This window comes from Planococcus citri, chromosome 3 (genome assembly GCF_950023065.1).
Source record: "Planococcus citri chromosome 3, ihPlaCitr1.1, whole genome shotgun sequence".
Classification (NCBI taxonomy): Eukaryota; Metazoa; Arthropoda; class Insecta; order Hemiptera; family Pseudococcidae; genus Planococcus; species Planococcus citri.
In genome coordinates, this window is record NC_088679.1 from 81,092,046 (window position 1) to 81,116,922 (window position 24,877).

At 37.3% G+C, this 24,877-nt stretch overlaps 1 protein-coding gene across 3 annotated transcripts in view; it reads right to left on the bottom strand.

Moving 5' to 3' along the window:
* LOC135839744 (uncharacterized) overlaps nt 1-24,877 on the bottom strand; it is a 146,169-nt gene that overhangs the window by 1,453 nt on the left and 119,839 nt on the right. For all 3 annotated transcript variants that reach the window (XM_065355916.1, XM_065355917.1, XM_065355915.1), the window contains 18 exons: nt 20,572-20,673; nt 17,269-17,365; nt 16,830-17,193; nt 16,610-16,723; nt 14,808-14,985; nt 14,550-14,704; nt 9,864-10,099; nt 9,567-9,780; nt 9,327-9,478; nt 9,060-9,234; nt 8,796-8,968; nt 8,444-8,720; nt 8,129-8,362; nt 7,876-8,051; nt 7,668-7,791; nt 4,961-5,167; nt 4,540-4,868; nt 164-319 (listed from right to left, as the gene is read on the bottom strand). In XM_065355916.1, coding sequence (XP_065211988.1) covers nt 164-319; nt 4,540-4,868; nt 4,961-5,167; nt 7,668-7,791; nt 7,876-8,051; nt 8,129-8,362; nt 8,444-8,720; nt 8,796-8,968; nt 9,060-9,234; nt 9,327-9,478; nt 9,567-9,780; nt 9,864-10,099; nt 14,550-14,704; nt 14,808-14,985; nt 16,610-16,723; nt 16,830-17,193; nt 17,269-17,365; nt 20,572-20,673 — 3,463 coding nt within the window. The remainder of the gene's footprint in view (nt 1-163; nt 320-4,539; nt 4,869-4,960; nt 5,168-7,667; nt 7,792-7,875; nt 8,052-8,128; nt 8,363-8,443; nt 8,721-8,795; nt 8,969-9,059; nt 9,235-9,326; nt 9,479-9,566; nt 9,781-9,863; nt 10,100-14,549; nt 14,705-14,807; nt 14,986-16,609; nt 16,724-16,829; nt 17,194-17,268; nt 17,366-20,571; nt 20,674-24,877) is intronic.

Here is a 24,877-nt window from a genome sequence, read left to right on the forward strand (position 1 = left end):
CGCATTATCTGTCGACTCGATTGAAAATTTATGCACTATCTAATTCGATTGATGTTTCGTCAAAGTTATACATACCTTTACCTGTAGCTGTACCTTTGGTACTCAATGTACAAATGGTAGTCTATAATAACGATAATCATTCGATACGACGCCGAAAATTTACCTTAAAATGTTGAGGAGACAAGTACAACTCCAATTTGGTCGGATCGACGCCATCTGGCAATGGCCTCTGAAGAAGTTGCTCGATAGGATACGTAGATTGCGTAAGTCTGGCCAATTCTTGCTCAACATCCAACACCTCTCCCGGTTTTCTACCATCCTAAATAACGCGAAAATAAAAATTGCATAAATTCTTTCAAAAATAGGTATTTGAGTAATAATTGGGGGGGGGGCAAGGGATGAGCCTCCGCGAATGCTTTTTTTAAGAACTGTGAATAAATTTTCACGATAAGCTGGCGCCCCCTGGAAACAGTAGTTCAACTACTGGCCAATCATCCCATCACCAGTCGATCATGCACCCTATGCCTGGGTTAAAACGGCCCTTCTCAGGGCCTCCGACGAGGACACCTCCCTCAAGGATCATGTCCATAAACATAGAGGGCTTGTCAGGGCCGAAGGAAGTTATACTAGCTGAAATGGTCAAGAACCTGAATATAAACGTGCTCGCCATTCAAGAAACACACAGGTGCAGAGAAAGTCAGAAGCCAAAAATTGAAGGAATGAAACTTATTATTGATAGACCCCATGAGAGATATCAGATATGGAAGTGCCATACTAGTTAAGCTAAACATGGAGGTAAAAAGTACTTCACTGTCTGATGAAAATAATGTCAAGATTCTAACAATCAGCATGGGAAACTGCTTAATCTTATCTGTGTACAAACCACCGAATGTAGAATTTACATGGAAAGAAGACAGCAATGTCCCACCCACAGAAACATGAATAATAGTTGGAGACTTCAACAGCCATAGTGTAAGCTGGGGATATGCTGAAAATGATACAGATGGTGACCTAGTGGAGAAATGGGCTGAAGAGCAGCAGCTGAGCTTGGTCTTTGATGCACAACTGCCGGCATCCTTCAATAGTGGAAGATGGAAACGTGGATATAACCCAGATAACATTTTTGTTTCGAAGTGAATCTCAAGTCTATGTTACAAACGAGTAGCAGATCCAATTCTCCTAACCCAACACAGGCCAATTATATGCGAAATTAAGGAGGTCATCAGCCCAATTAAATGTGAAAACCCACCTTCAAGCTTCAGTTTCAAAAAGGCCAATTGGGAAGCTTTTAAACAGGCAATTAAAGAAAAGATAGACGACCTACTGCCAATACCAGAAAATTATGAACTCTTCAATGAAATTGTTAAGAAAGCCTCAAAAGATTATATTCCAAGGGGAGCAAGAAAGGAGTATATCTCTGGAATGGAGCTGCACCTCATAACATAATGCAAGGAGTATATTAAACAATTCAATGAAAATCCTTTCAGTGAGGAAATCATTGAACTAGGAAATCAATTAGCAAGTGATATAGCAGAATCTAGATGGAAAAAATGGCAGGAATTAGTAGAAAATCTGGATTTCTGCAAAGATAGCCAAAGAGCCTGGTAACTGTTGAAGAGACTTGATGGAGGCAAAATCCAACACAGCAATTTCACTTAGGTTACAGCTAACCAAGTAGCCCATCAACTACTCCTGAACAGCAAGATTGACAGCAAAAGCAGCCGAACAAAAGTGGAAAGATGCATGGATGTGGAAGTGAATAACTTTGCCACACCAATTACTACATAACAAAGAAGTTAAGTCTGCAATCAAATTGTCCAAAAACAGGAAGGCTGCTGGTGAGGATAACATGTATACTGAACAGATAAAACACTTTGGACCAAAGGCAATAAATTGGATCTAAAAAGTGTTTAATGCCTGTAAGAGAAACTTCAAAAATGCCAAGACTATGGCAACAGGCACATTAGGGTGACAATGAAATACACAGGGAAAAAATTTTTTGTTATTTTTTTTTACAGCACACCTGAAAAATGTGCTATGAGGTGTCAAAAAATGATCCCCAAAGTTTCATCCCTCCAAGTTGATTTTAACCTGTGCCTCAAGGGCCCCAAAGTTTTGAATGTAATGTCCGAGCGCGACCTTACGAGTCTCACGGCGACGCGTGGTGGAGAAATCGTTGAGTACGCGCTACATGTACAAAGTGAATTAGAGTAAGGCTACACTTTATTTTTTTTTGTTGATAATTGATGATTCTTTTTTCTCGTCTCAAGCTAACTCTAAAACAGTTTCTAAATTATATTTTCTATGAAAAAATTGGGTTTTTCTATTTTATTTTACTGTGGAAAAAATTGAGCTTTTAATGCACGTTTTTATACATTTCTCTTTACTTTTTCACCGCCTGCAAAAAATCGAAAGGTTACAAGGATATAAAATTCACTTATTATGCTCATTCAATATTTTTTCACTCGCTGTCCATGTCCGATGGCCATTAATTACCTTATGAAAGTCTGGTTTTCATTAATAAAGTCATGTTCATTCAATAGAATTAGTTTCTAGCTAGTAGGATATAAGGTAAATGATGGCCAATGGACATGAATGGTGAGAGAAGAAATATTTAATATGTATAAGAAGTGAATTTTATATCTTTGTAACCTTTTGGTACAGAGGTACAACAACAAGAACAGAATTATTGCGTTAATAGATCAATTTTTTTCCACAGCGCCCACAGCAGAATAAAATTTAAAAATTGTGTTTTTGGTTGAAAATATAATTTAAAAACTATTTTAAAGTTAGCTTGTGACGGAAAAAAAAACAAATTATCAAAAAAAAATAAAAAAATACAGTGTATCCTTACTCTAATTCACTTTGTACATGTAGCACGTACTCAACGATTTCTCCACCACGTGCCGCCGTGAGACTCTCAAGGTCGCGCTCGGACGTTACGTTCAAATCTTTGGGGCCCTTGAGGCATGGGTTAAAATCAACTTAGAGGGATGAAACTTTGGGGATCATTTTTTGACACCTCATAGCACATTTTTCCGGTGTGCTGCATTCAAAAATCCGAATTTTGTTTTTCATTGTCACCCTAAGGCACATGTTATTGCATTATAGAAAGCAATCAAGGATGCAAATGACCCAAAGAATTACACACCTATCTCCCTGTTGTGTCACCTATACAAGATTTTTGAAAGAGTCATTTTAAATCGCATGGCTGATTGTATAAATGAGGGGCTGATCAGACAGCAAGCTGGATTTAGACCAGGAAAATCATGCACTGGCCAGATATTACACTCAACACAGTACATTGAAGATGGCTTTGAAAAGAAGAAAGTCATTGGAGTAGTGTTTGTTGACCTCACATCAGCTTTTGACACAGTGTGCCACCCACTACTCCAGTATAAGGTGTACCAACTTACAAAGGATTTTAAATTTACACAGATTGTCACTATGTTGATGAAAGACAGAAGATTCTATGTGACACTCAATGGTAAAAACAGCACCTGGAGGCGGCAAAAGAACGGATTGCCCCAGGGCAGTGTTTTGTCACCAATTCTCTTCAACATTTACACCAATGACCAACCAATTGGACCAGATACTAACCACTTTCTGTATGCGGATGATCTTGCACTAATTGCCCAACATGATATGTTTGCAGAGGTGGAGGACACACTAAACCAGGCTATAGAAGAACTGGACACTTACTATAAAGATAACCACCTCAAACCAAATCCAACAAAGACAGAGACATGCTCTTTTCATCTCAGAAATCGTGAAGCAAAGCGTCAATTGAATATTTGATGGGGTGGAACAGATCTGAAACATGCAGATAACCCCAAATACCTGGGTGTAACCCTAGATAGGTCCTTGACCTACAAAAGGCACTGTGAGGCAACTAAAATGAAAGTTGCAGCCAGGACAAATATAATTCGCAAACTAGCAGGCAGCAGTTGGGGAGCTAAGCCCCAAGTTATGAGAGCATCTGCACTGGCACTGTGCTATTCTGTGGGGGAGTATGCCTGCCCTGTTTGGAGTCGTTCAGCACATGCAAGTAAAGTTGATGTACCCTTAAATGAAGCATGTAGATAGGTGATAGGGTGCAAACAGTTGAAGAACTAAAAGATACCCTTAGCACAGATATATGTCGCATATGGAATGCAGGTGTTGAGGGAAGAACTAGGCAGGAAGCCCTACCAAGCAGAGAACATTTGAAATATGGACTGTAGAAAACACTTGACAGATTGAGGAGCGGAGTCACACGATCTAAGTACAACCTTCATAGATGGCAGTTGGCTGATGATGATCTGTGCGAATGCGGTGATGTTCAGACTAACAAACACTTATTTGAGTGTGAATTATCAGGAAAAATTGATCCTGGAAAATTAAATGGGACACTTGACGATGAAGCAGTTAGATTCCTTGAGTACTGGCAGAAGAAGGGTATTTAGGACTTAGATTAAGATTTATATTGAGTTTTTCATGTTAATTTAGGCATGTTGACCGGATACGAGAAAAAAAAGTAATAATTTATGAAATACGAACCGAGATATTCATTTCGGCGATGTCGTCTCTGTCGTCCCAATCGGGAAACAGATTTGTAAACTGAATAGGTTCCAGACCAGCCCACACCAAGAAAGCTTTAACCGGTTCGTTCGCCGGATATTTAAGTTTCCAATAATCCAAAGCGGTCTGCATAGCGGCTCTTCTTTCCAACTGCCATCGAACGGTAGCCGAGCCTCTAAAATTATCGCTATTCTGGGCGACCTCTTCGGACGAACTTTGAGCACATTCTTCTTGCAGGACTTTCTGACGTTCTGGCCACCAGCCTTGCCACAGCCATAGTACTTTACCCGTATCCAAAAGGAATAACGCTGAAAAAACAACAACACACACACGCACATGCGAACGTAAATGCCTTTTTCTCTCACTTTCGAGTTTCGAGTAAAAATGTAGTAAGACGTACCAGGCTGACTAGCCGAATAGAGATCTTCTTGCAGGAACGGATACGCGGTGGTAAGTTGAACGTGACGACACGGAGACCAAATAGGTGTAGCGCAAAAAACGCCACTGTTGGAAGACAAATTGAACAGCAAAGGCGACACGTCATGTTCTTTGTCGTCTACGTCTTGCGATAATGATAAATACAGTTTAACGCTGCTGCTTCCCAATCCTATAGAAAAATATCGCAAGCGTATCAAGTACTGGAATAAATACTTGACTAGTGATGAAAAAACTAATTTTTCGGTATTTATTTTCCACTTTCTTTTTCTTAATTTAAAAAAAAAAAGTATCAAAGGCCGGACGTAGATTCTCCCCCCCCCAAGAGGTGTTGAAATTTCAGTTTGAAAATTATTTAGTTAAAAAGAGGGTACATAAAAAAAGTCTTCGCTGAAACTTTTTCAAACTTTAAAAAAGAAACTTTCAACTTTTGAATTTATTGTAATAAGATGAACGTAAGCTGGACTTTCATTGTGAAAGTTCAGTTTCGTACTTTTAAAATTTCAATTACATACAGACTTTAAATCTATCGAGCAATAATTATTTTATGATGGTTCAAAATATTTCGCTCTTATTTTCAGAATAGACACTTTCAGTGCAATAAAAAATACTTATAATTTTTTCGTATCGATTTTTAAACATTTTAATGATTTTTAAGTGTTTTCCTGTCTTTTTAATAGATTTTCACAGTGCATAATTCATACAATTTTTGTAAAATTTTGTTTTTTTTTTCTCTTTGATAATTTCAAGGTTTGTTTTATTTTCAGTGTTTTCACGTTATTTCCAACATTTTTACTTTTTTTTTTTTTTAAATTGAAAATTTTGCTAAAATTTTGTCACTTTTTGGTAATTTTGACAAAGTTACAATTAAGATTCTGAAGTGTTCTAATGTCATTTTTAACGTCTCATCCATCTCTCGCTAAAATTTCCACAGTTTTTGGTAATTTTGATCAATGTTAACGCTTCTTACAAGAGGGAACCTCTTGAGGTGCCACACTTCGATTTGAACGGTACCGCGATTTTTGGAAAGAGCATAATCTGAAACCCCCAAAACCAAATTTTCAGCTGCCCAAGTTCATTTTTCGATTTTTGACGAATTTTTGAAAATTCAAAATTGATTGTTTTTGGCGATTTATGCTTTTTTTAAAAAAAAAGTACGTACTTGATCAATAAAAATGGTCAAAATAAGTCCCAAAACTAATAATAACTACCCAAATCCAAATTTTACCATTTCCAGCCATTCTGGAGCCTCCAGCGCGATTTTTCAATTCTCCAGAATTTTGAGTTTGCTCCAGAAGGCGTGAATATGAAGTCGAGCAGCTAAAAATCGAGTTGTGTGTTATACGCGATCTGTTTAACGAGTTTTTCCACATTTGAGCCGATTCTGGAGCGGACACCTCAAGAGTGGTTTTTTGACCGGCTTTTTTCAAAATTAAAAAATCCAAAAAATCAAAAGTTTCCCGTTTGTGTGGAAATTGTCGAAATTTGCGCGAATAACTGTATTTTGTCTAAAACTAACCCCCCAAATCCAAATTTCACAATTTCCCGCCATTCTGGAGCCTCCAGCGTGATTTTTCAATGTCTCCACTTCTCCAGAATTTTGAGTTTGCTTCAGAAGGCGTGAATATGAAGTTGGGCAGCTAAAAATCGAGTTCTGTGTTATACTCGACCTGTTTTACGAGTTTATCTACATTTGCGCCAATTTTGGGAGTGACACCTCAAGAGTGGTTTTTTGACCAGCTTTTTTCAAAATTGAAAATCCAAAAAATCAAAAGATGACCGTTTGTGAGGAAATTTTTGAAATTCGCGGGAATTCCTGCATTTCTTCAAGAACCAACCCCCGGAGTGCAAATTCTACCATTTCCAGCCCTTTTGGAGCGAGAGTGATACCTCAAAAAACCACTCTTTAGGTGTCACTCTCAAAATCGGCTCAAATGTGGATCAACTCGACAGGTCGAGTGTAATTTATACACCTCGATTTTTAGCTGCCCAACTTCATATTCACGCCTCCTGGAGCAAATTCAAAATTCTGGAGAAATTGAAAAATCGAACTGGAGGCTCCAGAATGGCTGGAAATGGTGAAATTTGGATTTGGGTAATAAATATTAGTTTTGAGACTTATTTTGACCATTTTTATTGATCAAGTACGTACTTTTTTTTAAAGAAACATAAATCGCCAAAAAACGGTCAATTTTGAATTTTCAAAAATTCGCCAAAAATCTAAAAATGAACTTGGGTAGCTAAAAATTTGGTTTTGGGGGGTTTTAGACTATGCTCTTTCCAAAAATCGCGGTCCCTTTCAAATCGGAGAGTGACACCTCAAGAAGTTTCCTTGTTCGTTTCTTTGGACCATTTTTAAAATGTTCTATCATGTTTTGAGCAATTTTTCTATCAATTTTGCCAAATTTTAATTGAATTCGTCAGTTTTTCGTTAGTTTTATTTTAATTACATTTTCGCTTTAAATATCACATCAATAAGTTTTGTAATTTCCATTTCTGAAAAATTCGCCAAATTTTGCATAATTTTCATCAATTATTTGGAATTTGATCAAATTTTTCTGAAATTTCATCATGTAATTTTTCGTGAATCTTGCGAAACTTTGATAAAATTTAGAGTTTTGGAAATTCACTCGCAATAGACACATAATAAATAAATATTCCATAGATCTTACCGGAGAAAAATTCTTTCGGCTCTTTGCCCTCTTTAACTTGCAGAATATCGACGATGGTATTATTTTTCACGCCTAATTCGGGCGGACATTTGGTTTTCAGGTTATTCGCAATATTCAAACAAGCCTAAAAACGTTGAACAGATGAAAATTTCAATTACATAGTCGGTATACGAAATGCTAGAATACGTAAATAAGTCAACTAACGAACCTGCGAAGCGGCTTCGGTCACCTTACTACCGTTCCAGACATAGACGACACCGGTATCGGCATTCAGCAACACGAAAGAAGCTCTACTTCTCAGCTGTTTGATATTACAAGAAACCTCGAGCAGACAAGCTTCCGAGTCTATTTCTCCTCTACAAACGAACAGCTTCCATTTTTTTTCTGCCGAGTGCAAAAATTACGTCAATAATAACTCGAATGATAATCAAATAAAGCTCGGTCATTTTCAAAGTACCAACCTTTACGATTCTTGTAGATGACGGTTGTGCCGTTGAACAGATTGAAGAAAGCCGGAGGTTCGTATCCTTGACAAATTCTCAACTGTACGCCTTTTTCTTTATCGAGTTCCACCGTCAGTAAGGCGGCAGCTCCTTGTTCGTTTAACGAAGCGTTTTTACCTTGCCAGCAAAAATACACGCATCGATCTCGACCCATGATAGTGTGTTTGGACGGTTGACCGCTCAGCTCTCGGCCTGTGTTAGTCAAAAATTCGTCGAGTTAGCGTTGCAAGTTAGGTACCTAAGATCGGCGAAAGAAACGCAATATTACGTTACCCGTATAGGAAATCGAATAGATCCATCTGATAACGTAGCTATCGGTGCTGTAGAATTGTCCTAAGGACTCTTGGGGTACTAGTTCGCTTTCGAACTCGGTTATATGCCACATTTTAACGTCCGAAGTGGTCACCAAACAAAATTTTCGGCGTTCTTCGTCGAAGTATCGAATACCTCTGCCCAGATGGCTGCCTTCTAGAAACAGATCCGGTTCGGTAGGTTTGATGGAGATCATTTCTTCAGCGTCGCAAGGTTTTATATCCAGACTTCCGTCGATCTGAAACGAGAAAATCGTAACGATTAATGCGAAATTGACGAATCGAGTCTTCATTACGAATATTGGAAACGTTACCTGTTTTTCGGTATCTTCGTCCTTTCCTTTGGCTCTAATCACTCTCGAAAAGTCCGGCCAATCGAGGAATTTTTCTCGAAACAACACGGTTTCCATATGCTGAGTAACTTTGGCTAACAGACACCATTCGGGTCTTTTTTCACCCTTCTTCGAACACGCGCTGTCTGACTGAGCTGTTTAAACGCAAAATAAAACGATAATAAATTAAGGGTTATCACTTCTAAGCTTCTCGCCATACAGCTGTCTTTCGAATCAATTACGTACCTTCTCGATCACCGATCGTGCAAACCGAAGTGATCGGACATAAATCGCATTCTTCGTAGTTGTATCCGTTATTCCACAACTCTTCGGCCAGTTTGACGGCTGATTTTCTCGATTTGAGGTCTACGTTTTTCCCCATCCAAATATACATTTCGCTTCCAAAATCGAAAACCAAGATCTGAAAACCCAACAGTATTAGATACACGTATGTAAGCTACTACTTGGACACAGAGAGATATTCCGATGAGGGACGGTTCCGTGCAAACCAACCTTATTCGGATCCAACATTTGAATTTTAGGAATAGACGCCCAATACTTTTCGTACGGAACAAGTTCGTCGTCGATATATTCGAATATCATGTTTGTCGAAATCATAGAATTCTCGTATACTTCATCTTCGTCGGGATGTCCACTCGGTACAGCTAAAGTTGGAAAATGAAACAAGTCGCGTTAAACGTAGAAAATCACTCGGGTTTAGTAAGGAGTATGAAAACTGTTCGATAATTTTACCTTTTATCGTGGCCGCTTCAGTCGCCGACACGCCGAGCAACGTCCAAAAACTTCGAGCAGCTTTAGAATTTGGCCTGGAGGAGTCTTCGATAATGGTATGCACTTGAGAAGCTAAAGAGCAGCCTAGATCGTGAGTAGTCGAAATATGTTGCGCGATTTCGGCTCCACGCGATTTCTCGATCACGTTACACAGTTCGCCTATCCAATGATAAACCTACAGAAAAACGAATAAAAATTATTTAACGTTAGTTGTAAAGAAAAACTAGTCCGAAGAACAAGTCAAAAATGATTAATCACCTCGTTCGGAGTAATCAAAACGTAACAGTCGCCGCTGTTGACCGATTGCGGTACCGGTTCTACCAATCTCGTTTGTACGTGTCTTCGACCTTTTACATGAAGCAGCATCAAAGGTTTATACGGTAACAGAGGGCCGCTGATAAGCGTACCAGCTTTTTTCAAATGTATCGCAGAAAAATCTTCTTTCGAAGCTAAACCAGCCAACACTTCGACAGCCAGATTCGAACTCTTGGATACTGCAACACAAATTACGAGATTCGATGATTTTTTTTTTCAAAACAAAACTGAGAAAAAAGAGATTGGAAAAGCTCGATTGAACAAAATAGGAAAAATCAAACTTTTTTTTCGTAAATTCTAGCAAAAAGGCGGGCCTTGAAAGAAAATTTTTTCAATGTTGTAATTGGAAGAACTCTTAACATTTTTCTAATTTCAATGAAAACAAGGAAAAATGGAGGAAAACAAAAATTTTAGAAAAAGGAAAGACTACCGTTTTAAAAAAATTTTTCATATTGTATTTTTTAAAAAATAAGAAGAAACGGGCTGGAAAATCAGGGAAACCCTGTTGGGCAGCAGGCAAAAAAGCCCACGCTATGGAAGAAACAAAACAGTCTGAAGATCTCTACCTGGAATGTGCGAGGAATAAATGGAAAAGAAGAAGAGCTGGAATACATCTTGATGCAGAGAAACATCGACATAGCTGTTATCACGGAAACCAAGAAAAAGGGCAGCAGCACTGATGTACGAGGAGAATTCACCCGAGTATATGCTGGAGTAGGAAAAGCTGAATGTGCCAGAGCAGGGATTATGATTTATACCCGGAACAGACTCAAAGACAACATCCAGCCATATAGAATATGGAGTGAAAGACAAATTGAGATAAATCTGAAATTTGAGAACCAAGATATTTCAGTGATTGGCGTATATGCTCCAGAGGAGGGCAAAGAGGAGGAAAGTAACAAGTTCTACGAACAGCTCCAAAAGACCATCGACAAGATGAACCCAAAACGCAGCATTTTTGTAATAGGAGACCTCAATGCAAGAATAGGGTCAAGTGAAAACGACAAAGTGGTAGGAAGACAGAGAAATCACAGTGGTTCCACAAACATAAGAAATGCCATAAAATCACATGGGTGGCTAGCCCTTAAAAGGCACACTGGGGTGAATTTCACCCCACCGGTTTTTCGTTGCGGTGCGCTGCAAGGAAAGAGTGCTCGGGTGGTAACAGCTATTGGTATATGAGCGTGTATGTCTTGGCTTCAATTTCGCTGTTGAGCATATTGCATACTTTTTTATTTTAAGGGGCAGATTTTTTTTAAGATGAGTAAAATAAAAATTATTTTTGAATGTTTGCATTTTTTTTTGCCCCTTAAATGAGAAAGATAGGCAAGTTGTTGTATATAAATTGGTAGAGCATGGATGCATAAATATTTACCAGGCGGTAGTTTCATTCCAGCCCCTTTCGATTGGCTACAAAAAATTGTCAAAAAATATGAAAAAAATGAAATTTTTTCAAAAAATTCTGCCCCTTAAAATAGGAATGTAGGCAATGTGTCAAACATGTCAAATGAAGGGGCGAACATTTACACACATGTATCAAGGAGCCCTGATACCATGTCACTAGTCAGCCCAGCGCAGGAAAATCTTTTAAAAATATCAATTTTATCATGTGCCATTAACGGGCTAGAGACCAAGAGTCAATCATCAATTTGTGGTGGCGACCATCCATGCCAAGAAGACTATGTTAGATGTGCGGGTATCTCTAGGCTACCACATTGGATCAGATCACCATCTCATCAAAGCAGCCATTAGAGTCAACAACATAGGAAAGACAACTGAATGTAGACAGATGCAGCTCAACATCAACTCATTAAATGATTCAGTAACAAACTGGCTGTACAAAAGAAGAATGGAAATCATCGAAAAAGACTTACTAATAGAAGAGGATGTAGAAAAGGAGTGGGTATGCCTGAAAACTATTGTACAGAGAGCAACAGAGGAGGCACTAGGAAAATGATCAAGTAGTCAAAACCACAAAAAGCTGAAAATCTGGTACAACGAACTATCAAGAGAAGTGAAGAGGAAACAAAACCTTTTCCAGAAGTCGATGAGTTCAAAAAAAATGATAAGAGAAACACGACAGGAACAATATGAAAGGTTTTTGGCAAACATGGAGAGGGACACATATAAACTAAACCAAAAGTGTACAAAATAATCAAAAGAATATCGGAAGATGAACCAGATTGTGAAAAAATGGTCGAATACTATGTGAACCTATGGAGTGATCCCGACAATGAATGAAATTGAAGTGGCAAACCATGAGGAGAACAAGGTATGAGCCATTCGCTTGGGAAGAGCTAGATGGAGCCTTGAAAAGCCCCAGGCAATGATAAATTACCAACAGACTTATTCAAGAACGCCACAATAATAACCATTAAGAAGTGACTGCTAGCTTTCTACAATAAAATACTATTAGGTGCAACCATACCAGAAGACTTCCGCTCTGCAATTGTAATACCATCTTCAAAAAAGGAGACCGAAATGACCCAGGAAACTACTGTGGAATTAGCCTACTAAATGCTGCTTACAAAATACTTGCAAAGATGCTAGCGAGAAGAATCGAGAGCCATGACTGCCATGAGGAGCCAATAATATTGGAATGCCAAAATGGATTTTGAAAGGGAAGATCATGCATAGATGGGGTATATGCAACAAAGCTGCTGATGGAGAAGAGACGAGAATGTAACCTAGAGACCCACATGTGCTTTGTTGATCTGGAGAAGGCGTATGATCGAGTACAAAGGAAGAAGTTGTTTGAAATCCTGAGGAAAATTGAAGCGAATGAACAAATCGCACCTTGGGAGTAATAAGGTGACATCTCAAAAAAAATTGATTTTGATGTTTTTGCATTTTTGGGGCTTGTATGACCCCCCCCCCCTCAACCAAAAATAACACTTTGAGTTGGGTACATTACCTAGATCATGTAAAAAAACCAATTGGCCTAACTCAAAATCCCAACAACATTGCAAGTTGTTTGGAGTTATAAGGTGACATCTCAAAAAACTCCACCTTTTTTGAGCAAATTTCGTACATACAAAGTGTTAACAAACAGTTTTGATTGTTTTGAATGTTTGTCAGTTAGAAATAGTCACATCTCAAAAAAGTGAAATTTTACAGGAGAGTGATTTTCTTTTTTTAAAAAAGTTGATTCATTATTTTTATCAATTTATAATCAATTGTGGGGAATGAATAGCACCTCATTTTAAAGATCTGGTATCCTACCTTCATTTAGCATAAGAACACTTTGAAAAATACAATCTTAAAGAGGAAATATTCCCATGTTTGGAAAACATTTTGAGTTAGAACCTTTCATTAAAGTTGATGAAGAGGCGAAAGGAAGCGTCCAAAAAAAAATTCATTATACCAAAGTTGTAGAGAATTAAATTTCCAATCGACATAATGTCGTTAGTTTTTTTCTAGAGTGCTTAGTTTTTGAGTTTTTCTCAAAAAACTAAAATTTCATTATATGTGCAAATTCATTTTTCTGAAAAGTGATCAATTAAAAAAAAATTTTCCATTTGGTACAAACCAATAAAAAATGCACTCCTTGTGACTATTTCTAACTGACAAACATTCAAAACAATCAAAACTGTTTGTTAACACTTTGTATGTGCGAAATTTGCTCAAAAAAGGTGGAGTTTTTTGAGATATCACCTTACAACTCCGAACAACTTACAATGTTGTTGGGATTTTGAGTTAGGCCATTTGAGTTTTTTACATGATCTAGATAATGTACCCAACTCAAAGTGTTATTTTTGGTTGAGGGGGATCATACAAGCCCCAAAAATGCAAAAACATCAAAATCAATTTTTTTTTAGATGTCACCTTATTACTCCTGAGGTGCGATGTGAAGGAGAAGTTGATGCACAACTCAAGATCAGTAAATTCCTGAGAGTAAGCGGAGCAATAAACCAAGCCATACCTCCAAGAAAAGTCAGAGCCAAAACTCTAATAAGAATCTACAATACGCTGGCAAGACCAATGCTGCTGTATAGAAGTGAAACATGGACAATGAGAAAGGATATTATAAAAAGCAGAGTAACCGCAGTGGAAATGAGATTCATGCGAGCCACAGCAGGATATACTAGATGAGATAGGAAAAGGAATGAAGACATCCTGAAGGAGTTAGGAGCAGAGCCAATTATTAGACGAGTGAATGATTACAGAATGAAATGGCAAAAACACGTTGACAAAATGCCTGATGAACGGTCCCCTTGAAAAGTCAAAGAGTACACTCCAACTGGCAGGAGGAGTAGAGGAAGACCGAAGAAAAGACTTGATGATACATCAGAGAGCAATTCTTCTACATTTATCCAGATGAGCTGAACAGCTCACTGGGTCAAAGTTCAATGATGATGATGATGATATGATTTTTTTCAATTTTTATATCACTTTTTTAATATTATTAATTTTTTTGTATTTCTATCATTTTTTTTTTTTTTTCATTTCTATCATTTTCAATTTTCATTATTTTTAATTTTGTAATTTTTATTATTTTTTATTTTTTCAATCATTTTTAATTTTTTTTAATTTTTATTATTTTTTTTATTAAGAAAGACTACCTCACATGAAAAATACCTACTTAAGATACATAATCTAGGTACATTATTTAGAAAGGCAGGTTCTTACGTTTTTCTACGTTCATTCGTTTGAATTCTTTCTCCGCTATGTTGGTTTTCGTTTCTCTGTATTCGTTTTTAATTTCGACGCGAGTCGACAGAGTTTTCAACGGATTACCGCTTGTTGCGTGTTTTCTTTGAACCCGAACTCTTTGATGGCTGCAGCTAGAAATTCGAGCGAGAAAAAATATTTACAATTAATCACGAGCGAATTGTCGATGGAAGACGCAACGACAATATTCAAATTCTCAAGTGTAAATTTACTCACGTTAATCGAGGTTTCTCTATTTTGATATCGTCGAAATCGGAAGCGAATTCGACGATATCCGTGACGTTGAATGAAGACGCGTCGACATTTCCGAAAAATGTGCAAAAATCTTGGTCGAAAATCTGCGGAACGCTGACTACTTTATCTTCTTCCTGATTTTTGACTTGGCTAGTTTCGTCTGCAAAATATGAGAAAAAAACGTGGGTAATTTGAAATAACAGCCGAGATGCAGATAATGATAATAATTTTATTACGAAACGCTTTCTCGAATAGTTTTATTTCTTAATTCGTTGATGCGATTTTGTAATGCGATTCTATTTTTCTTAAGACTGTCTACGAGAATACTTAAAACTTTACGCTGGCTGTCGCACTGATGGACTTTTTTGCTTAAATTATCGTAACATTTAGTAAAATAATCGGTAATGACGAAATCCAAGCCGACGTTGGAGACGTTGGTGGACGAAGACCAACTTTCGGACGCGTTTAAAAACTCGGCGAGAACGTTTTCGAATTCTCTTTTCGAAACGATTTTGGCAGCGGAGTTGGCTGCGGCGTTTTCTTGGTTGGCCGCGTTGTATTCGTCGTGTATGCGTTGAGCTTTACCAATTTCGTCGTTCAACTCGTCGATTTGAGCCCGTTCCTGGGCGATTTTCTCTTCGAAATAACGTATATCGGCTCGTAGTTGTTTTGAATCGTCGTTATCGTCGACCATGGAGGTGTTCACGCCACCACCGGTGCTGCTAACGATGCTACTGCTACTGCTACCGCTATCTCTACTGTCACTCGCTGTGGTGAATGTTTTAGCCAAGTTGTTTTCGTAATGTGATGTGGCTGCCGTAGAGCGACTGTCGCTGCCATCAGGTAATTTTGAGCTAGCGCTTTCGCCGGAACTGGTCAACTTTTCGGAAGCTTTAGAAGTAGAAATGGACGTCGACGTTGTGGACGAATCGCGACAATCTGAGACATTGGCGACAAACGAGGAGCCACCGCCACCTCGGCAACAGTTGCTGGTAACGATCGCTTCGTGCCGGATACGAGTGTCCCAGTCGAACATGTTCGTAACTGATGGCAATTTGTCTACGTCCAAATTAGCTGCTAATCTACGAGAACGTAAATTTTCACTCTTCTTAGGTTCGACAGCGGAATCTGGCAGGCCACCGACGCATCTCGTAGAAGGCGTTTTTACAGCTGTCGCTATCGCTTGTTCGGCTTGCGAATCGATACGATTTACTCGCTCGATTCGAATGGGTTTTGCGGACGAAGTCAAAGAATCGCCTCCGTCGCAATGGCGATGCACACGGTCATCATCGTCGCTTATTTCTAGAGTGACGATCGGATCGGCCGGACACGAATCGTTAGTTTTTCGTTTGCCGGATGTTTTTGGTTGTTCGATGCGTGCCAGTGGCGCCAGGCTTTTTGTGCATTGCTGTTGTTCGCAGCGAATTCTGGTCAGTTTGGACGGATGTACGATATCTTGCAGATTTTTCTCGCCTCTAATATACTGCGCTATGACCGATTGCACTTTCGGATATTTAGATTTAGAATTTTTCGTCTTATGATTCATTTAGCTTATCGACAAATCAAAACTAGCTACCTAAACAATTTTTATAAATAACTAAGAATTTTTACGTGAAATTTTCCAATTAATATAACATAACGAACGTTGAATCTTGTTTCTTTGAAGAGCGCGAGCGACAGTTGGCACGTTTAGACCGAAATAAATTTCCTCAATTACTAAGCAAATGGTAAACAGTAACACTACAGTAGCTACAATTTTATCGTACTCGTACTCGTATATGTACCTGCATCATTGGCATCGGACGGTAACGAAAGACTGCGACTCAACACACTGGTAGTTGATTTACTTTTCTCCGGCGATATAGGAGTCGAACGGACAACATTTTTTTCTCGAAAACCTACGACAAACAGCAAATAAAAAGCAACAAAAGTGGTCAAGTTGGGTTTTATTAGTGTCGAAAAAAATGGTCGCAGAATTCGGTTATATGTACTACGAGTACGTACTTCTGAATCGTGACGGACAAGGAGTTCGTTTCTTTCGTTCACTGAGCGGCGAATTAACCGAACTGGTAGCAATGTTTAGGGAGGAGGAAGAAGTCGAAGTTGGCGTCGATATGGTGGACGAAGATGACGACGACGTCGAAGCCATCTTACCAGCGACCGAGAATTGCACCGCGTCCGAAGGTTCGACTCTTTTCTTCCACGTTTGACTAGCATTTTCGAGCTTTTCCAATCTATCAGCCAACGAACCGTCTTTCTTGTCGTCGACGTGCACGAGCGGAGTTTCGACAGCCGCCGCCGCAGCCAAAGGTAATTTACCGCTTCGTAGACCGTTGGTTAGTTCTTTTTTCAGCAATTCTTGAGTTTCCTAAATTGAGACCAGATTCAAAAATAATTACAATCTGTAAACTGAAAACACATACCAAAGTAAGTTTGCACTTACGTTAATATTGATAATCGATGGTAGATCATTTTCCGGAACTATTCGTGAAATTCTTTTTTTCCAGTCGACTTGGCCGCTTCTCTGCAGAGCAGCTAATCTGAAATTAGAAAATGATTGGCGATGTTAGAACAAAAAATTACGAATAAAAAAAAATTCTAATTTTATCCCCAACTTGAAAAGGACTTTTTCTCGGGTTTACAAGGGAAGGAGTAATATTAACTACAGAATTTTTTGAGCCGGACAGCATCAAATGGATAAAATTTCAGGTGCTGCTTCGTGAATTTTTCGATTTTTGGTGAATTTTTGAAAGTTATAAAGAGCCAAAAAGGGGGAAAATCAAAATGTCACCAAATTGACGTAGAAAGCTAAAATTTGCTATGTGCTTTATTATCACACCCATGAATAGATTGGAAATGGGTTTGAACGATTTTGAGCGATTCTGGAGCCTCCAGTAGGTTTTTGAAAGTTGAAACCACAAAACATGACCCCATGAAGATGAAAAAATAAAATTTACTTTAGCTTTACCTACTTTAATTTCAATATGCTGAGTCGATTGGAAATACTAGTTTCAAACCAACTCCGGAGCTTTTTAGTGTGCTACGCACACTATTGGTTTCGGTTTGAAAGTGGAAAAATTCGTTGGATCGTTTTTGAAATTTCCATACGTAAATGTAGCCTAACATGAGGCATGGAACGCCGTAATTATAATTGTAATTACTCAAGTAGCTTCTTGAGTAATTGCAATTAATTACGAAAATTTGCACCACAAAAAGAATAAAAAAGGGAAAAGGGCCATATCAAAAGCAAAGCTGACAAAAGCGAAGCCGACGTCAGTTAAATTTCAAAATTTATGTAACACCACAGGGGTTGTAAAATCTTTTCTATTACTCTATTTTCGAATTTATTTTTCAAAATTGAACAATGGAAAAGATTTTATCAAAAGAAAAGCCGACGTTAGTTAAATTAAAAAATTTATGTAACACCATCATAACAGGGGTTGTAAAATCTTTTCTATTGTTCAATTTTCAGATTTATTTTTCAAAATTGAACAATAGAAAAGATTTTACAACCCCTGTGGTGTTACATAAATTTTGAAATTTCTTATCTACAGAGTTATCTTTCCCATTGTTCAATTTCAAACATTTCAGATTTGGTTATTTTCTAAAAGTTATAAATCAAAGTGATTTGCCGCCTATTGATATTCAATGATCCATTGCATTCGCTTATCTGTTTCGCTATACCTAAATGTAACATCACAGGGATTATAAAATTTTCTCCATTGTTCAATTTTGAGAAATGTTTTTAGAACACCCGCAGGTGTTTCATTTACACAAGTTCAGTACCTAGACAATGAAAGCAGGTGGTTACCCTTTCTGAATAAAATCCCACCAGTCATTTGTGATTTTGCTGTGCTCCCAAGAGGTTCCCTCAGTACTTACTGATGTGCTTTTGGAGTCGCATTATGCTTTCAAGATATATTTGCGTTGTGCACTGGAGCATTCAGAATAGCATAGTATATTTGGATTCACGTTGTGCTTTTTTTCAAAATCAAGTTGCGCTTTTTTTTGAAATCATGTTGTGCTTTTTTTCCGAAAATGTGTAGTGCTTTTTTTCAAAATCGCGTTGTTCTTTTTTTCAAAAATTTTCAAAATTGCGTTGCGCTTTTTTAGAAATCCTGTTGTGCTTTTTTTTTGAAATTGCGTTGTGCTTTTTTTTTCAAAATCGCGTTGTGCTTTCATTTCAAAAAGCGCGTTGTGTTTTTTTTCAAAATTGCATTGCGCTTTTTTTTTTGAAATTGTGTTGTACTACTTTTTTGAAACTGTGTAGTGATTTTTTCAAAATCTCGAAGTGCATTTTTTTCAAAATCATGTTGTGCTTTTTTTCAAAATCGTGTTGTGCTTTTTTTCAAAATTGCGTTGCGCTTTTTTTTTGAAATTGTGTTGTGCTTTGTTTTGAAATCGCGTTGCGCTTTTTTTAAAATCGTGTTGTGCTACTTTTTTGAAACTGCGTAGTCCTTTTTTTCAAAATAAAGTGCTTTTTTTTAAAATTGCGTTGTGCTTTTTTTCAAAATTGTGTTGTGCTTTCTTTTGAAATCCCATTGTGCTTTTTTTGAAATTGTGTTGTGCTTTTTTCAAAATCATGTTGTGCTTTTTTTAAAAATCACATTTTATTTTTGAATTTGCATTGTGCGCTTTTTTTCAAATTCGTGTTGTGCTTTTTTTTTAAAATTGCTTTTTTATTTTGAAAATATTGTTTAGCTTTTTTTAAAAATCGTGTTGTGCTTTGTTTCAAAATCGCGTTGTGCTATTTTTCAAAATTGTGTTGTGCTTTTTCTTGAAAATTGCGTTATGCTTTTTTTTCAAAAAGGTGTTTTTTTCGAAATTGCGTTAGCGTTATGCTTTTTTTGAAATCCGCGTTGTGCTTTTTTTCAAATTGTGTTGTGCTCATTTTTTCAAGATCGCGTTTTTATTTTCAAAATTGCTTTTTTTTTTTGAAATTGTGTTGTGTATGCTTTTTAAAAAAATCACGTTGTGCTTTTTTCGAAGTTGTGTTTTTTTTTGAAATCGCGTTGTGCTTTGGAAATCCAAATTGCATTTTTTTAAAATCGCGTTGTGCTTTTTCTGAAACCACGTTGTGCTTTATTTTTCAAATTTGCGTTGTGCTTTTTTTTCAAAATCGTGTTGTGCTTATTTTTTTGAGATCGCGTTTTTATTTTTGAAATTGCTTTGTTTTTTTTTTGAAATTGTATTGTGTGCTTTTTTTTGAAATCGCGTTGTGCTTTCAAAATCAAAATCGTGTTATGCTTTTGAAATCCAAATTGCGTTTTTTTAAAATCGCGTTATGCTTGTTCCGAAACCACGTTGTGTTTTTTTTGAAATTGTGTTGTACTTTCGTAACAAAATGGGCTATGCTCACTGTTTTTTTTTTTTTTTTTTTTTTTTTTTTTAGAAAATCTCAATTTTCTGCATATAAACGGCATAGAGGCTCCAAAACTATAGTTCAATGATAGGGAGCTTTCTAGGTCTATTTGATGAAAATCTGTTTTTCCCTTCATTTTCACCCATTAATTTTCAAAAATTCCCAACGAATAAAAATGGTATTTTGCTTAACACTTGGAATTGTGGTTGGTGATGTATTTTTGCATCGCCTTTCGACTAAGCGTTGTCGTTATCCTGAACAAAAAAAATGCTCATTCAATTGGGTTATTTTTGCAGTTGAGAAAATATGGAAAAATTGGACATCTTAACTTCAAAATGAGAGCCATCCCTAGTTTAGGTAAATGCACAAAATATACTCGCGTACCTTTGAGCTATTGAACTGTTTCCGTTGACGACCGGCGGACAATCGTCGACTACATCGGCACCAGCAGAGGATACGATCGGGCCAACATTCATTTTTGTGATCCTGAAACAGAAGAGAAAAAAACAACATTAGGAACACTTTGTCATCGAGCTAAGTTTTTAAGAAAATTCATACATATGAAGTGCCCATGTACAATAGCCTTATAGCTTTTCAACGTTATGGGCTATGACCAATAGAAAAATCGGGTTTCAAAATTGTAAAAGTTGGGTTCTGTTATATACGAGAATTGACAAGTTTTTGCGGGTGATGATGGCTGGGTTAGAAAAATGAATTTTTCAATTTCAAAAATGAACGTAAATACATAGAATGGTATAATTTCCACCTTTGTTTAGCCCTCGCTGTAAGTTTCTTTCACTCACCCCCCCCCCCACCCACCACGAGGGCACGAATGATTACCGGTTCACGTTTGCAAAATTCACCATCAGTGCCATGATTGGTGTAGACGTACGCTTCATTTACTCATAGACTTTTTCTCAACTTGAGCAGTCGAGTACTAATTTGCAATTCTACGTACCTATGTACTACAGAATTAATTTCACTTCTTTTGCGGAAAATTAGCAGTTTGTAAGAAATTGTATGAGTAACGCTATGTGCGAGTAAGGCTCACATTTAACGCATCGCCGCATGGTAGTTGGTAGTTGGTAGCTGGTATAACACGGTGAATTACATAATGTAGTGCACGTTAAACGTAGGTATTTAACTCGCGAGTATTTGGTTCATTATACTATGTATATGGAAGAATGGTTCGTAGTCGTACATAATATTAAAGCGTGTTATGGAATCGGAGGAGTACCACCGCGACCGTGTCCAACGAGTAGTGACTATCGAGCCATCACTATCGGCATTTACCAAGTCGCGATAAACAAAACGCCATACTGCCTTATACTACATAGTATCTACTTCTACCTACATAATTATTTATGTACTTTATTGAAGTTATTATATGTAGGTTACCAGCTACCTGTATTTTTGTCAACCATACCAACAAAAACAACCAAAAACTACGAGAAGGATGCGTAAGAGTAAGACCATCGCAAATACCTACTTTATTCTGTCTTCTCCCATCCCAGTCGAATAATGAGTTATTTTCGTACAAGTTCATAAAAATACATTTTTTAAATTCGTGACACGTTTTGACCCAAGTACTCGTATTTAAACAGACAAACATTGACGCACCGCAACAATGACGATGTTGAAAGAAAATGCATTGTAGATGGACATACCTAAACAATCTGTTTATCGCGTGTTTGTTTACTTACGCGAAAAACGAACCAGAGATCGTCAAACAGATTATATGGTATTATGTAGTTAATAGCTACGTACCATGCATTTATATTACTCGTACGCGGTACGCGTATTATATAGACGTGGGTAGCTCTATAGCTATTAGGTATAGGTACTCGTACATTGCTCACGAAGCACGAATAAGGACGCAGATCGTACCCATGTGTAGGTACATACGAGTGATGGGATGCTGTAAATTGTAATTCCAACACAAACACCAACGCATCGCATCGTTTCGTTCATCGAGCTATTAGACTAATTACCTATCTTTGGAATAATGCGCCAAAAAGAATACCATCTACAGCCAACAGGTGGAGTTGTTATTATTATCCGCGATAGCGACAACGGATGCGATAAAAGCAAATCCAATGCTGGATTCGGAATTACGAATAGGGGATTTCAAACAACAACGTGTCACGCCTCAGTGACGTATTCGGTATTCCGAGTTCCATAAATGTAAATGAAATATACCATTAAATAGTAGATCGCTCCATAAATGTTGACCGCAAGTGCCAGGGCCACCTCTATGCCGCGGCAATCGGCATGGCACAACAAAATATGGGTCGTATCGTCCATCGTCGTGTCAAGGATCAAAGAGTAACCTACGGATCCGCGTAACCTGACGTTTGACGCCGCTCAGCGAGAACGCCAATACGGTAGTTGTTAGTTATCTTGTCATTAGCAGTATAGGTACCTATCATAATATTGCGTTTGTGAGCTAAATACGTATTTTTATGCATTTACGACGAGCGACAATCAGATAAGTTATTGTTACGAGTATACAAAACAATAAACATGCCCACGCAAACGTAGTCGTATTCTACGTATAGTGAATCCGTTCAATTCGCACAGCTTTTCCTGGAAAAACCGTCGCAACAGTCATCAATAACACAAACTGCACTTTTAGAACAAAAAAAAACCTGATAATTAACGTCCAAGTTTTACAGACCTATTTTCAACTATGTATTGGGAAAAGAAGCCTACAAAAAGACCTTCTTAAGTGAAAAAAGTCTCGAGCAAGCCACCTTTCAGGTGTAGTATTCGATTAAATACGTATAGTACAGATACACTAATACGAGTACATACCTATAGGTGATACACGTTTGATCGGTTGGCAAATTCGCGCCCAATGTCTTGGCAATAGCCAATAAGATCAATAGCACTTGCAGATGTATGTACCTAATACTCGCGTAGTGCTGGACTGATAAGATAGCCATAGCCGTACCTAATTCCCAGCCTATTAGAATACCTGTACCTGTACCTGTAGCTGTAGCTGTACTTATTGACTGCCTACATACCTACAGAACAGTACACTCGTAGGTAAGTAATAAGTATAGGCGAATGAATAAGAATACATCCAACACAATTCGTGACAAGTTCATCGTACTAGAATAATGAACTTATATGGTTAGATTCATTTGAGAATCGCGAATACTCGAATAGCCTACCATCGAAGCGTCTGCCTTATTCTTGCACATAGCTAGTATGTATCTATTAGTACTCACATACCAAACACATAACATCACGTAGTTACAGGGTCGCAACCGAAAGATTTAAAATTTTATTTGCTGTTCTTATTGGGGGGAAAAAATGCTACGATAGTCGCGAGTTCAAATTTGTCCTGTGATGACGGTATCAAAAGAAACGTTTCTATTTTAATTTTTTCAACTCGAAGGGAATCAACATCAACTAAACAATCAAGGGGAAGAAGTTTCAAAGGCCTTTATCCCATTCCTCGCAACTCTAATATCGTATAGAAATTTTTAAATAATCGGATGCAGACAAAAAAAATTTCGTACCTATGTACGAATAACGTAACCGCAAGCCAGATCGGAAGATCAGTGTGCTCAAACCCAGTGATGTCATAACGAAATTTTTTTTCGTTAGGTACGTTATATCGTTTCGTTTCAGATTTGTGAAATTTTTCGTTATACGTTATTTTGCCGTTATTTTGTTACACAGATAATTCCGTTACGTTATGTTTTCCGTTTATTGTTATATTTTCATTTCAGTATTTCGTTATTTCGTTTCGTTTTTTTGTTAAGAGTACAAAAATGCCCAAATTGGGGGTTAGTCTGAAAAAAAAATGAAAAAAGTACAAAATGGTTTTGAATTTTGAAAGAGGCTCTCCTTAATTTGGGGGAAGTTGCAAAATTGTGGGCAAGTTTTTTACAAATTAAATTTCATTTCAATCATTTTTAAAAACCAATTTTCTGGTAATTTATGATTTGAGAGATTTCGGTGACACCCTTTTTTCAATTTTGAGAAATTTAATTAGTATATTTTCATTTTTTTTTTTTAAAATGTATATTTTGTACAGGTTTTCAGTTATTGAAATTTGAAACTTGAAAGCAGCAATTTTGTTAATCAAGTTGATTTTGATGTCAACTGACTATATTGAGCCATTTTATGATTATTTTTATGAAATTTTTCCACAATTGTCAGTATTTCTATTTTTCAATACATACATACCTAATTGAATCGATGAGAACAGAAAGGGACCAAGTCACAATTTCAGAAAAAAAATTTCACGTTTAAGTATGTGGGTTTTGAAATACAGTGGATCGACTGGTGATATCAGATTTCCACAAAACTGCCGGGAAAGTGGTATTTGAGCGCAGAAAAAGGGCGGATCTGCATTTATGAATTTTTTGTTAAATTTTTTGAATTCCTTGAAAAATAACAAACATTTTTGAGAAGACCATTTTTTGGAATTCAAGTTAATCTCTGTACTTACTGAAAAAAGATGAAAAATTAACAACTTCGGCAAAAAGTTTTACACCTCAAGGGGTATTTGGTCAATTTAAACGAGATAGTAGTCCAAGTGATGTACTTAGATGTAGGTACATACAATCAAGCCCCATTCGGGCCTGAGCAATTTCAAGAGAAATTTTGGTGATTGAGTACAGAAAGGGCAGTGTTGGAAAAAAAACATTTTTTTTAAAAAAGACAAAACAAACGT